General features: G+C 60.7%; 2 protein-coding genes across 2 annotated transcripts; both read right to left on the bottom strand.

The window, feature by feature from the left end:
• Nucleotides 1-1093: 1093 nt before the first annotated feature.
• LINJ_33_0840 (conserved hypothetical protein) lies at nt 1094-6136 on the bottom strand (the record flags this gene model as incomplete). Its single annotated transcript, XM_001468125.1, has 1 exon — nt 1094-6136. One exon carries the CDS (start codon nt 6134-6136, stop codon nt 1094-1096), a length of 5043 nt encoding a protein of 1680 aa, XP_001468162.1.
• A 3934-nt stretch (nt 6137-10070) lies between these two features.
• Nucleotides 10071-12716, bottom strand: CYC5 (putative CYC2-like cyclin; the record flags this gene model as incomplete). Its single annotated transcript, XM_001468126.1, has 1 exon — nt 10071-12716. One exon carries the CDS (start codon nt 12714-12716, stop codon nt 10071-10073), a length of 2646 nt encoding a protein of 881 aa, XP_001468163.1.
• Nucleotides 12717-15013: the final 2297 nt, after the last annotated feature.

Here is a 15013-nt window from a genome sequence, read left to right as displayed (position 1 = left end):
GTCGATCCAGCTACAGAAGAAGTGGAGGGCGAGCAACCCCACCCACTTGTTACCCATTCCGCCTTTTCTTTTCGGTCCAATGCGTGTACATTCTATGTCCCGTACAGCACGAGCTCAACTGTGCTCTACGCAGGGTCTGTCACAGGCCCCACCAGCGGGGTGCGAAGCAACGCTAGGCACACGCATTACAGCAATGCGCCGGCCCAGTCATCTCAGCACCGTCTCTGCCTCAAACTCTGGCCAGCCTTCACCGTGCAGGTCGCCTCACAGCCGCTCCCCCGCTATGCCGGCTGCCACCCCTGGTGCATCCCACCCCCCTCTCCTCGGGACGGCTCAGATCTCCCCACACCAGTGGGCCGTGCGAGGGCCGGGGGTGGGATGCGTTCGAGTCACGCGGACACTCTGCCCATCATGTGGATGGCACAAGCGTGCTCACTGTCGCAGTTCGCCCCCAAGCAGCACCATCCAGGATCCGGCCACCGCCATCCGCAGCAATGCACCGCCCTGACTGCGCTGCGTCGCAGGCACTCGGCCCTGCCAGCACCAGAGGTGGCTCTGGCATAGGCAGGGATAGAGATGAGGGAGGAGGGTTGCCTGGCTTCTGAAGAGAGTGGGGGGAAGGGGCACTGGACTCTGAGCCACCATGAGCCGAGAGGTGTGCCCACACACAAACGCACACACAAACCGTCGTTAAGGTGCTCCGACCCCTGTTTGGGGGGGGGGAAGGGGAAGGGCGGCGTGACGCGCTGGCGGTTCCGTGGTCGACAAGTTTGTTTCAGGGAAGCAGATGCGCCCCTAAATGCGCCTCCTGCACCCTGCGCACCGCCAGAAGTCGATCCGATGACACTGAGCTTCACATTGCACGAGCTCTCATGGATACGACATGCTGCCTCAGCCACGAGAGGGGAGAGGAAAATGAGGAGAGAAAGGAGCTCTAGCCACACGCACACACGTGTCCGCGCACGCGGAACGTGCTCAGACCTTCACCCCCCCCCCGTGGCCGTTCTCCCTTGCCCTTGATAGAATGGGTTGGCCCTCGCCGCGTCATTCAGCTCAACTTCCTTTTTTTCTCCCTCACACTGCCGCGCGAGCCCTACGTCTCGTTCATCACTGAACGCTTGGGAGGCGCAGACACTGTGCGCTGCGGTCGCACCGCCGGGTCGCGGTTTGCAATTGCCGCACGAGCCACACCGTTGGAGGATGAGTGGCCGGGGTGGCTGTTCCCAGTGGCGCCCACCACGGGTCCTCCCAACGGAGACGTCGGAGTCGCCGCCGCTGCAGGCGTTCTCGCCGCGCCCACCTCCTTCCCTGGAATACGCAGCCGCGTCGCAGCTGCGGAAGCGCCGTCCTCTGCAGCCCCACCCCCGCTAGGAGATGCACGGCCAGCAGCGCGGGATTGCGGCGTTCTTGGTGCAGGTCCTGCCGGGTTTGCCGTGGTAGGCGCGGTAGTAGTTACTGGAGGCGTGGAGGAGGGCGGCACGTTCGGTGGTGCGCGCACGGATCGGGTTGTGCGAGAAGCAGGTCCGCAGCCGATGGAACGCGCCGCCCGCGTGTCCGCTTGTTCAGCTGCCGTCTGCGGCGGGTGGAGGGCAGCGGCGATGAGGGCGGCCTCCTTGGTCTGCAGGTGCTTCATGACGTCGCCCGTAAGCTGGAAGCGAAGGAAGTTCGAGTCTGGAAAGATGAGCCGATGGTGCTGCAGAAACTCCACAATGTTTGGCGCGCGACGCGCCATAGCACTGAGGGGGCGAGGGGCGGAACGCGGCGGCGAGCTGGGCACCGACACAGCATGAGCGGAGGCCCGGCACGGCGCTGACAGGGCCAGTTCAGGAGCTGCACCACGTTGCGAGCCGTTACCGTCAGAATTATCGTTGATGGGGTCTCTGTCGCCAAGGTGTGTGCCCGCATGATTCATCACCGCTGGCCCGCTTTCACTTCGGCCAACGCGTGCGGGCGGCCGCGTCGAGTGTGGCGGCACCGGACTCTCGCCCCCCTCCTCGGCAGACTCCCCGGCCCGGGAACCAACCGAATCTTCTCTGAAGGCGTGCAACGTGACATCGCTATCCGCCGTACGTTCAACGCTCTCCCGCAGCGAACTGGCAGCGCGGGATGCGTACTGCTGCTCCGCCAGCTTCGCCTTCATGCCACAAACCCAGTCTCGTAGGACTTCGCGCACGAGGAAGAGTTGCCGGTCGAGGCGGTTGCGTACAAAGTTGGTAACCAGGATGGAGTTCTGGCGATTGCGAATGACAGATTCGATCGAGTTCTCGACGATGACCACGCGATTCATGCACCGGCCAAGTCGGCACAGCTCCTTCGTGTAGTGCGAGTCACGATACCACCGCGTGTCGCGATAAATGGCTTCGTCGAAGATCTTGTTCGCCGGGTCAATGTGGCACATGGCGCGCCGGGCCAGACTCTCTTCGCTCGCCGTCCACAGCACCAGCTCCAGTCGAAGAGGGTTTGTATCCTTCGCCGTGGCAGGACGCGCCTCACCGGTGCTGCACAAGCCAGCAGAACAGGTCTTACCTGAAACCCCGGACGCGTCGACACCCGACGCCGCAATAGTGCCAGCGGGAGCGGTGCTGTTAGTGCGGCGGTAGCCATCCGCCGACTGTCTCTGCGCAACCCGTGAGCGGTACAGCGGCGTCACTCCCATACGGTGCATTGCCTCGTCATACAGCCGATTCGAGGCATGCTGGCTGCGGGTGTGGGTGTCGATAAGTTTGTATCGAGGTGAGGGGCAGAGGCCGCGCAGCGTGTGGAGAAGCAGCGCGGCGCCGGGTCGAAGTATAGGTCCGGTGAAGCACCGGTTGTTGCAGAGCGTTTCATCCAGGTCAAACACAATGGTGATGGTGTTCGCCGCCTCCTGCGCCGAGAAGAGCTCCGGCAGAAGATCTTCCGAGGCCGTCGCGGCTGCCTTCTGGGGCGGGGAGGTGCCGGCGCCACTTGATAATCCGCTGGGGCCATCCCCTCGCCGAGCAGCCATGCGTGACAGCTGCTCTGATCCACCGCTGGCCGTCATGGTAGGGGCGGGTGATCGCCGCCGAGGGTCCCGAACGGAACCGGGAGTGCCGGGCGCGGACGCAGTAAGTTGACTATTCAGCGCCGTGGTTGACAAGGGTGGTGCAGCGCCACACACTGCACCGCAAGGGGGCATCCCCGCGCCCCTGGCCCCGGAGCCGGCCTCGCCGGCAGCTCGTCCACGAGGCGTCGAGATGCACACGCCGTCACCGTTGCCCGTGGAGCCATTCTCCGGAGCATTCGTCCGCCGGGAGCTCCGCAGCACTGCCTGGCTTCTCTCTCGCACCCTCGCCCCGGGAGTAGACGCAGCAGACACACTCGGCCTGCCCTTCCGTGCAGACGACTCGGTGTTGGAGCTCTTCTCCGTGGTCGGGGCAGCGGCTCTTCCTGCATCTCGCACTGGCAATCTTCCCTCGGGTTTGGCGCGGCTGCCTTGTGCAACCAACGATGTTGGTGAAGTTCGCGACGACGCGGGCACAGCCGGTGGCCGCTTCTGAGATGATCGTGCAGCTGGCGGCGTCTCCACTTCATCCGTCACGTTGAGCGTGGTGCTTCTGCCACCGTCCTCTTGTCCGTCCCTGTCCGCATCCATCCGCTCCAACTCCCGCATCAGCGTTTCTGGCGAGTCGAGCGAGCCCAAGATCTCCGGATGGCGCTCTTTCGTGGCAGCACGCAGCATCTCCAGTTCCCGTCGCTGATCCTTCTCAATGCGGCGGCGAAGACGCGGCGTGATGGGCGCATGGCCGGTGGTGTCGGTTCCGCGAAGAGGTCCATCCAAGAAGCTCTCCGGGACCTGTTCTGCCTCCTCCGGCCCCTCCCGATTGGGGTCGCTTGTATCCGCCGGGTACATCACGGAGCCCGACTCGTCATCTTTTGGCTCCGCCATGACCCTCGCGGTGCTTCTCGACGTACATCCATCAAAAGCCCCATTGGACGCGTGACTGACAGGCGACACCTCACACGTGAGTGGCTCCTCCTCCTTCCACAGCACATGCAAGTCCTCGAGAAGCGCCGCGAAGTTCTCCAGCGGTGTGGAACGCGAGCCGCTGCGCTGCGATGATAGCGACCTCTCAGAAGCAGCCGATACCACCGAGCCCGCGACAACGTGCAGCTCTGGCAATCGCATCGGTGCCGGCTGTGGCGGCGTGGTTCTAGCGACGGGGGTCTCTTCTTCCACGTCATTGTGCACGCTGTCCATGGAAGGCGATAGCTGGGCTGCAGGGCCGACCGAAGACGGTGGTGTGGCCGCAGACGTAGGCGGCGACCTCGGCGCGCTGGGGCTGCGTGGGGACAGATGCGCCGAAGCCGTTGTTTCCAAGGAAGCGCTGCGAATGCTTTCCTTGGACAGCGGCTGCTCTTGCACAGAAACGGGAGAGTATACAGCCGCGTCGGCAGAAGGAGACCTCGGCAATGCTGAAGAGCGATGCTCCAACGATGAACCCCTTTCCGGTGTGCAAGAGGAAGCGCTGCGACTCTGCGGCCCCTTACTGGGCTGCGGCTCTGTGCTATCGCCCGCTGCTGCATCAAGTGGTGCCGTGGACGACGGCGGGCCATCCTCCCCAGCAGAAGAGGGGCAGGAGTGCGGAAGTGTCTGCGCAGAATGCGCACTTACCGGTGCATACTCTGGCGGCGGAGGCGGGAAGGCCGGGACTGGCCGAGCCTTGTATATTGGGGCGCCGTAAGACGCCGCCGGCAGTGAGGAGGGGAGAGCGGTGCAAACTGCCTCCTCGCCGGTGCGCGCTATCTGTGATTTCTCATTCAACTGAGAGGTGTTCGGAGCGAGCAAGCGGCGACCCTTCACTTCGGAGACGATGACTGGTCGCCGTGGCGTCTGCGGTACTGACAAAAGGGCCACCATAGACTGCGAGGGATTGTGTGCATGCATCGGCTGCTTCTGCAGCTGCTGCTGCGGCGTGCAAGGCGGCTGCGAGGACGCGTGGTTCAGCATCGACGAGCTACGGGGATCTTCAGCGGCATTCGCAGTGATGCCCAGTTGCTCTTCCACTGACTGTGAGGAGCTGTGGATGAGGGCTGGCGGCGGTGGCGCCGGCGCCGGCTCACCGCCCGCCCCCTCCAAAACGCTGGCGAAGCTAGATTCTAGCGTGACACGGTTCCGGCGCTTTCCGCCGTGGATGTGCGGAGCAGGGTCTGTAATGGGGTTACGATGCGTCAGGATCGGCGCCGCAATGCCATCAAGCAGAAAAGGGGGTGAGATAGCCACCTCCGCGCGTGCCCCGGAGGCTCCGCCGTACCCCCTGCTACGGCTGCCGTGGATCACGGCGGGCGACGCTGGCGTCCCTGTTGGTGAATCAAGGTCGGACACCCGAGTGCGGCCGGGTCGAATCACACCGTTGTTGTCCGTGCTGCACATTTTCCTCTCGCTCTCAATACTGCTGGGCAGCGGGCTCGTGGTTGGCGGAGGTGCTGATCCGGTGTCGATGCTGTGATTAGAAGATGTGGTGCCCGTCACGGATACCGGCAAGGGCGCCAGCGCGGCGTCAGCGGTGGGCAGCTCCGGGGGTGGAACTGGCAAGTGGGCCCGGCTACTGAAGGTTGAGTGGAGATATCCTGGTACAGACCTCGATGCCGACCTGGAGGTGCTGCGGATCTGAGCATGCGGTGTGGCGCCGCGCACCGCCGTCGCTGGCGATGCAGCAGAGCTCGGTCGCATGCGCGTCAGTGAAAAACTTGCTGAGTTGAGAGACGAAGTTGTCGGACTGGTGCGCGCATACGGCTCTACGTCCGTTGCTCTCGAAGCCTGAAGAGAAGAAGCTGCGGCCGTTGTGCCGACCGAGGATGCATGGCGAGCGTATGCTCTTTCGAGAGTCTCCCTCCTTATGGAGGACGCTGCGGTGTTGCTCCTTTTTCTGGGTTCGCTGCTCAGTTTGGTGTAGTCATTGCGGCGGTCACGATCCTTTTTACTCGGAGGCTGTGATGCTACCGTGGTCAACGAGGTGAGATGCGACAACGGCGCAGGCGTGTGAGAGCGGGGCGACGGGCTGGTGAGGGACCTCTGCTTCCTTATCAACGAGAGTCGCTGCGGTCGGTTGGAGTTGAGCGCGTCAGCACTGTCGCTGTTCTCGCTCGTGTGGCACGAGTCCGAGCTCACGGACATCGCGTGTCTTCCCCCGTGCCTCGTTTTCCTGGTGCCGTACCCTCTGGTGAGGTTGATAGTATGCACTGCACGTCCGCCTCCCACTTCGGTGCACACCGGTCGTAAGACGGTGGGGTGCCGACGAAGCGAATGAAAGGAGTGGTGGGAGGGGTGGGGGTTGGCGTGGATGCTGGCACGCGCGATAGACAGAGAGACACTCAAACCCTGAGAGCGGGTAGTGCTTGGCCAGCTTGGCCTTCTGGGTGAAAGAAGAGAAGGATGGTGGAGAGCCCACTCGGGGATGGAGATGGGAATGATGGTGGTGGTGGTGGTGGGAAAGCGGAGACAAAGGAAAACGAAAAGAGAGCAAGAAAAAGGCAGAGAGGGAGAGACGAGAGGTAACGCAGGTCAGCTGCGTCTCGTCACGCACACGCACAGAGATGATAAAGTACGCGGAGACAAGAAAAGGATTCGGCAACCGGCGTGATCACACAGAAATAAAAACGGCTGAAGGGGGAGGGTGAGAGCGGCTTGCGTACCCATGCATGCGAAGATAAAAGAGGGGCAGAAGAGGAGGAGCGGGTACAAGCACTCGCACGTGCGCACCGCCTCGCTTTCCTCGATGGAGAATCTTCTTCTGTTCCCTAAGGTCGGGGGAGGAGAAGAAGGGAAGGGAAAGGAGGGGGTGGGGGTACGGAGACAGCGTTGACGGAGGACACCGCGTGTAGCCACTTGCTGCTGCGAATGTGTTTCAACGGCAAGGAAAACGAGGAGGATTACCGATGCTCCACCGATTTTCCACTGTGTGCGTCGAAGAACCCTACCGCACCCACAAATTCAAACAACAGAAAGTCACAATTACCAGCACACGCGCTTGCACGTGCCGGCGAGCGCGCGCAAACACAAGCAACAACTACAAACTATATATATATATATATATTGTATCGCGTAGAGAATACGCAGACGTGGTCAACACGCAAAACCTTCCCCTTCCCTTATGGCGCTTGGGTATAAAGGCGAGAAGGGGGGATGCAGTCGCACAGCGCAGCGACTCGATGAGGAACACGGTTGTCAACACACGTACACGTGCACATAAAAATACACACTCTACGCGGAGAACGAGGCAGGGAGGAAGGGAGAAACGGTGAAGAGATCAGGAACAAGAACACGTACAGACACACACAACAGGCAGTGAGGCACGGATGTGAAGAGAATAACAGACGGGCGCTGCGAGAACAGTGGAGAGACAGAAAGCTATGGGCGCTGCGAAGACATCTACTCTACACAGGAGGGGCGGTAGGGGGGCAGCGGCAGGAGCAACCACAACAGCAACTACAGCAATGGGCAAACGAAGCGAAAAGGCAGAAGAGTAGAAACACAATGTCGGAAAAGAAGTAAGATGTAAAGCATGCACACGCTGAAGGTGGCAGAGACAGCTGGCGGAAGACACACAAAAAAAACAAGGGCGTGATGGAGAGAGACGGTGGTGGTCGTGGTAGTGTTGGTGGGGAGAAGGGGGGAGGGACAGGCTGGAAAGAGGGCTGGAAAGAGGGCTGGCGTCAACATCCATGCGGAAGCACACACACAAGCACACGTGAAGAGGGAAAACAACGAAAAGAAGAATCGGTCACTTGCGCTGTGGTTACCTGCTGCGGGCAAAGCTATCGAGGCACAGCGTGCCGAGAAACACTCGCTTCTTTATGAGGAGAGGCTAGCTTGAGCGCAGGAAAGGGGGTATCCTGCGTCCGCGTCTTTTGGTGAATACGTAGTAGCGTCCGTGAGGCGAGCTGAAAGCGCGCGCGGCCGAAGCGTCCCTGTAATCCACTCGCAGAAGGTGCTCGGTCGCCTGGTAACTCTGTTGCTACTGTTAAGTGAACGTGGATCACACGCCATGTGCGTGAGGCAGAAAAGTGTGCGAGACGTGGGCAGTCGCGTGCGTGGAGCCGAAGAGGTTATAGAGGGGCGAAAGGAAAAGCAAAGGCGAGAGTTGGCAAGGCGCAGTGGATTCGCATACGCAGAGAGAACTTTGCGAGAGGAGACAAGCGGTATGAGATGGAAGAGAAGTGCGCACCGCGTGCACGCTCGGTGCCTGTGTGCGTGTGTGTGTGTGTTTGTGTGCCTCGGTGCTGGAGTCCCTGTCCGAATACCTTGATGCAACATTACACACGTCTCCCGTTTCCTGAGCAATAGGAAAGCGGGCGTGAGCGAGTGAGAGAAGGAGAGGTCGATGTTGTTGTCGCTCATTTATTCGAGCCGTTAATACCTTTTCTATAGAGAAAGGGATGGAAAAGAGGAAGAACGGGAGTGGCACGCGCTCTTCTTTGAGCGATCCGCACTTGCGCGAGTGTCTGTGTGCTGCTGGAACCTTGTGACCACCACCACCACCCACCCTTTCAGCCCCTCTTTTTGTGTTTGGTTCTCATATCTCATCTCGAATGGGGGCTAGATGGCGGTGCAGTGCAGGGAGTGTGTCAGCGGGAGCCCACACATGCACATACGGCAAGAGTCGTGTGTGCAGCGTGACGCCATACCCGGTGTTACCTCTCTCTCGTATCCAAAGCACGGGCATCTATACGGCTCCACCACCGTCCCAGGAACCACGGAATTGTGCAAGCCCTGAAGCAGCGGGCATGGGGCAGTAGCGGAGAAGACACGAAGAGAGTCGACATGATGGGAGAGCGAGAGCGATAGAAGGGTGCGTCGCCGGCGCCACACGTCCCACGACAGGACGCCAAGCAGACAAGCTAGAAAACACAAAGCACAGGCACGGCAAGGTCAAGGCAAGAGAGGCATCCAAGCACGCGTCAGCAACCAAAAGCAGCAAAGGCGTTATATCTCTTTCGTCAATGCGGAGGGCAAGAACGAGTGCAGCGCCGCAAGGCACATACCGCCAACGCCTGCCTTGAAGCCATCAGCCACGATGATCGGCACCGAGGCGGTGAGCAAGAAAAGTAAAAATCGAGCACAACAAAGAGAGAGGGGCAAGTCCGCCCAGTGAAACTACAGCCGTACGGTTGACCTACGCATGCGCTCACACCGCGCCACGTTAACAGGGACCGAGTACGAGACGCGCGCCGACTACTTTATACGTGGGGTCGCAGCAGCAGCAGAAGAGAAATCACACACACACACACACTCAAGTCAGCAACGAAAATCAAGACGAGGGGCTATGGTACATCGCCACACTTTGCCCTCTTCCTGCCACCGGCTACACGCACACAAGCACACACAGACACATATGCGCCACCTTCTTTTACGTGCATCAACCGCACGACACGTTGCAGCCGCCTGCATGCTCAACTCGGTGCCTGTCCTCGCGCGCCTCACAGTTTCTCTTTTTCTACTGTTGTTGTTCACTTGCCGGGCCTCTTCTGCCTTTCGCCGTCCTTCAGCCACGTCGATTCCTTCGCTCGCTTCGCTTTCGGTGAACGCGTGTGCGTGTGTTCACAGCCGTCACGCAATGAGCCACGCGACACCACACCCTGAAGATGGCCACGAGAAGAGAGAAGATGGAAGAGGGCAAAGGACGCAGCCCATGAAGCTACCTCGGACAAGGTCGATCACCTACCCACGCCATTTGGCCGAGCGCCAAAAACACACATACACACAAAAAAAGAGGGTACCCTTCCACCGGCATATATGTCTATCTCACACTGCTCGACGCACACATCAACACAAAGAGAGAGAGTCGACCATACGCCCCTTGTGACGCGTGTGCCTCAATCGAGTGCCTTTGTAGGCGCCTGTGACCACATGCAGGGATACTCTCGAACCTCTCACCTCCTCCCACCCTTCTCTCCAGCAGCTGTCTCTCCCTGCTTCGACATCTATAAGGGAGGCAGCCAATGATGAAAAGGGAGAAAGCTCTTCTTCAGTGAGCTGCAGAAGGCATCAAAAAGCGATGGCAGAGGAGCCACTCCTGCAGCGCCGCTCCATCTGACAGCTCATCTTCATCCTACAAGGACGGCGGCGAGTGTGTCATCGGTGGGCGGCATCGCTGAAAGTAAGCAGCTTCGTCCTCCTCCTCATCCTCGTACCACGCGGTCTCCTCGTCCTCTTCACCGTAGTACTCGTCGTACTCCCCCTCCGCGCCCTCGTCGTCGTCGTAGTAGTGGAAGTAACCGTCCTCGTCGTAGTAGCCGTACTCGCACTCCTCGTACCCCTCGTCATCCTCGTCGTGGGAGTTGTCGCCGTCCGCGTACGCCCCGTTCGCGGCTGCCGCCGCTGTTGGCTGATCAGCAGCGGCATTAGCGACCGTACTCGTATACGGCTGCGTCCCCGCCGACGAGCAAGGGTCTACATGCTGCGGGCTGCTTCGGGGCATCGGGCTCCGCCTGGTTACAGCGCCAGGCGTCGCAGGACCGCAGCGGTGGCAATCCGGTGCAGCAGGCCTAGGCTGGGGATTAGAGTCGGTAAACCGACGAGATGCGACTGCGGCGGCGGGCGGAGCGTTGCATGTCTGCGGCTTTCGCTCGTCCATCAAATTCTCAGGAAAAGGCGGATAGGTGCCGCCGTTGTTTGTGCGACGCGGCGGCATGGCGGATGACTGCGGTTGCAGACTCGTACACCCGCCCCTTCCAGAAAGACTTTTGGTAGAAGGCCGTAGTGCCTGCGACGTAGGTTGCTCTCTGTTCTGTTGCGGCGGCGGCAGCCGACTCAACTCCTCGGGATGCGCTGATGGTGCTAGCACGTCCAGCTGACCACGCACCAGAGACGCTGTGACGCCGAGAACATCACGCACATGCTGCACCATACCGAGTGGGCCCCAGCGTCGCTTTTGCTGGTGGCTCGCCGCGGCGGGTGCCGAGGTTTGGCCAGCTGCGCTTGCGCTGCCCGCCCTCGTCACCTGATCTTGGCACGACCGCCTAGACACCTTGCCGCCGCCGTCCTCGGCGCCGTGCATGCCGAGTTCAGCGCAGCCTACCGTTCCACTGGCGTAGCGGTGCGGCCCGTGAGCATGTGTGGCTTGCGACTTGAAAAACCGCACCGACGGGTGTCGCCCCACCGACGGGGGCCGCAGCGGACTCGGCGAGCTACCGCCTAGGCGGCCCAGCTGACGCACCGAAATTGGGCTCGGCGGCTCGGCAGTACCGTGCACGACGCTGAACAGGCGCCTCTTCGCCGTCGGCGGGTGAAGCGGCAGCGCACCGTGGATCGGCAACGGTGGAACAAAGGTCCGACGGTCATTCAAGGAAGAGGGCGCGCCGCCTGGCACACTCGCCGCGCTAACAGCACTGAAGGTGCCATCCAACAAACTGACCGGAAGCAGCACCGAGCTAGCGGAGCTGCGAGGCGGAAGGCTGGGGAGATCGACGAGGGGGGCAGTGAGGGATGGAGCGTCGGTCGCCGCCGCTGCCCCAGTAGGGCATCGCGAGTTCGCAGTGCTGCTGACGGCGCACGGGGCCGTCATCGCACAGCTGCTGGCCACATGCATCTGCGGGACGCTGCGCAGGACGACTACGGAGGACAGGGAGGTCCCGACGGCTTCTTCTTCGCCCTCCGGAACCTCGCTGGATAAGCCCGGCGTGCGACTCGCCTCGCACATCGCGCATGTCTTGCAGCGCTCCCCGTACTCTGTAAGTGTGGTGCTGCTTGTGAAAGACGGCTTCGGGGTGCTGGCGAGTTGCACGGCAGGCGTGCTCGCGCTTGTGTCTAGCACGTAAGTATTGAGTGGCGTCATCAAGTCGCGGCGCAGCGCGAGCGTCTCCATCCATATTAGCCACTGCTCCACTTCCGACTCCTTCAGAAGCAGGTCGAAATCGAGGAGGTACAAAAAGTCAAGCTCCATCCGCGTCATCTCGCTCAGTGGAATGCCGGAGGATCGGGCAAAGCAGGCGTTCAGCCGCGACGAGCTGTGCTCGTCGTACACCTTGGCGGCAACGAGAATCGCGGTGGTGGTGAGGCGGTACCAGTTTGCGCGTGTGACGCTCAGAAACTCGGAGGCGCACTGCGCCGTGACTCGCGCAAGGTACGCCAGACCAGCGATGAACACCATTGGTGCCATCTTGCCATGGTGTCGGCCCAGGGCAGCGAGTAACTTCGACACTGCCCCCTCATTCGCTACGCTTTTCTCCTGTTCCGCCTGGCGCGCCTGCCCAGCAGCGCTGAAGAAGGCCATGTTTGAATGCAGAGACGGCGGTGGCAGTGGGGTGGAGGTGCGGTTCTGAACGGCTGCGATGTCGCTGCTGAGTTCGCGGATGTGCAGCCCATGTGTGCTGTGCAGCGGATCAGTGAAGCGCGGTGAGTATACAGGGGTACCGCAGCTGAGTGCCACGCTGGAGGGTGCGCCGCCGAATGGGGACATGGCGCTGCTGCGTGGGGAGTCAAAGGAGTGCGTGCTCGTGGCCAGGTCACGGTTCATGTCACCGCCGATGAGCTGCTGCTGACTGTCCCGCCACGCCGCTGGTGCGTTGGCGACGCGACGCTCACACTCGTCCATCAGCTCCTCCAGCGCCACCTCGTAGAAGGCGGCAAAACGCTCCATCGAGAAGGCGTCGGCGGCGGCTGACGACTGCGCCGCTCCTCGCTGGGTATGTGTTGGAATTCCCAGCGAGCTGCCCACGCGCGAGCCAGGCAGGCTGTAGAGCTGGCGCAATCCCATCGGATCATCCCCCGAAGTACCGCCGACGAGCGAGGACAGATCGCTGCGAGAGCAGTTTAACCGAAGCGGAGGCCCCCCAGTCGTGGCTTGGAGGGCGATGGCATGCATGGCCTTTGACGCGAAGGAGTTGTGATCGCCTGCGGCCTTGAGCACGTGTTGCACTGTCCTTTCCGTCCCTTGGATCGGTATGCGCAGGGCGGGTGAGCAAATACGGGGAACGGCGAGAGCAGAGGAGACGGCGTGTGAGTCATCCGCGTCTGCCTTCACCAATGCAACAGCAGCAGCAGTCTGCTGCACACATGAGACGTTCAACGCCACGGGTAACTTGGCCTTCACGGCCAGCGACACCCCAAGCGCGAAGGTGTCATCACAGCGCGAGGGCAGTAATACAGGCCCCCCGCACTCATTGCGCAAGACGTTGCAGTCCTCCGTGTCATCTGCATCCTTCTCTTCCTCTGTTGTTCTATCTGCGGAAGGAGCGACGCAGCGCTCCTCGCTGTCGATGTCGTCATCGGGCGTGGACGCGGAATTGACGATGTGGCATTGCTGACCTCGGCAAAGATGCTGCGGCGTCACCGGGTACGAGTAAGTTGGGCTTTCTTTCTCAGCACATGGCTTCCACTGCTCCGAGCTCGTCGTCAGCGTCCACGGAGCCGTCGACTGCCGCACCGGCTCAGCGGTGGGAGCCGCTATGGGAAACTCCATGGCTGCCGTTCGGAAGGGAGAGCTCAGAGAAAGGGAGCAAGAGGACTGCGTGTGCGCCTCTGTGTGTGCGCGTGTGTGCACCCCTCAATCGAGGCCAGTTGTGGGGCGGAAGTTGGCAGCGCGTGGGTATACGAAGTCCGGTGCCAGAAGAGAAGTGTGGTTGCCAACGCGCGCGCGCAGAGAAAACGTGCTAGAGGTACGAAAGGAGAAACGGAGGCCAGCGCACCTCACCCAGCACGATCTCAGCTTGCGAACAACGTGCTCACGCAACCGCAAAGACGCTCGCCGAGATACCAGCACGCACTCGCGCTCTCACTCAGAGAGGCGAAACGTCAACAATGTATATAAAGAGCGAAACAAAGGTCAGCACACGTCGCGTGTTCTTTTTTTAAACTCAGAAATGCAACAGCCGCACGTGAAAGAGAGCACGGCAGCCCACAGAAATGAGAGCGAGGTGTGCCGCGAAGGTCCGACCAACAACAACGACAACAGCAAGAAAAGGGGGGAGGGGCGGAGATGGAAGTAGTACTAGTACTCGGAGCCGAAGCACCCGCGGCGTGCGAGCAATCCACGAAAGCGAAATGGTGGAGTAACTGAAAAAGAACCGGGTAGACGGAAAGGAAAGAAAAAAGGGAGATGGGCAGCTATAGAGACAGAGCCTCAGAAATGAAGTGCGTAAAATGGGAGCAGTGCAGGTGAAGTGGCCACGACGACAGCGGAGCACACGCCGCTATCACATACATACATATGTACACAAAATAGATGCAATATCAACCAGTAAAGGAAAGAGACCGGGAATGTGCAGCGACGAAGAAACACCAAAGCCACTCCTCTCTACATCTATGCACCCCTTCTCTCTGCGTTTGTGTGTGTGTGTGTGTGTGTGCGTGTGTTGCTCTACAGATGCAGAGGACCGACGAAAAGAGGGCGGGTTCGTGAGAGGCGGCAACGCCTCCACTTCGCCAGAGTGCGCGGGTGGGTGGGGTGTGGACAAAAGGAGGCGGGGAAAGGAGTAGGACGCGGGGGGGGCAATCCACAAGGGTATGGCGAGAAAAAGGGTCACGAGTAAGGGTGGACTGAACGCAGAGGGGGATCAGGGGGCGCAGGCGACGAAGATCGAAAATCAAAAAGACCGAAACAGAAAAACGGACAGGGGGGCGGCAGCAAAGGGAAGTGTGAAAAAGAAGAGGAGAGCACCAGGTAAAGAGACGAAGCCCCACACACTCGACCTTCAAGAGACACCTGGTATAGCAGCAGGCGCGCTCACGCACATACACAGACAGAGACGAAGAGGAAAGCTACGACGGAGGAGGAGAAAGTCAAAGGAGGGAGAAACAGAGGAGAAGGACGTCAGCCAGACGGCCGGTGCTGAGAGGGGCTTCAATTGAAAACGAGAAGAAGCAACACCGATGATAGCCTTCGGTTGAATGTCTGTTGCTGTGCAATCGCCGGTGTAAGGTCGCCTGTGGTCGCCGTCACTCTGAGTTCTGTTTTTCTTCTTTGCTCTTCCTCGCCGTATTTTCGTTCCTGATGTGCGCAACGCGGCAACGCGAGCGTTGTCAGGAAGTGCTGTACACGGTGGGTGGCCGAAG

Source organism: Leishmania infantum, chromosome 33 (assembly GCF_000002875.2).
Source record: "Leishmania infantum JPCM5 genome chromosome 33".
Lineage (NCBI taxonomy): Eukaryota > Euglenozoa > Kinetoplastea > Trypanosomatida > Trypanosomatidae > Leishmania > Leishmania infantum.
Note: the sequence above shows the minus strand (reverse complement) of the source record. Positions and strands in the feature narration are given on the sequence as shown.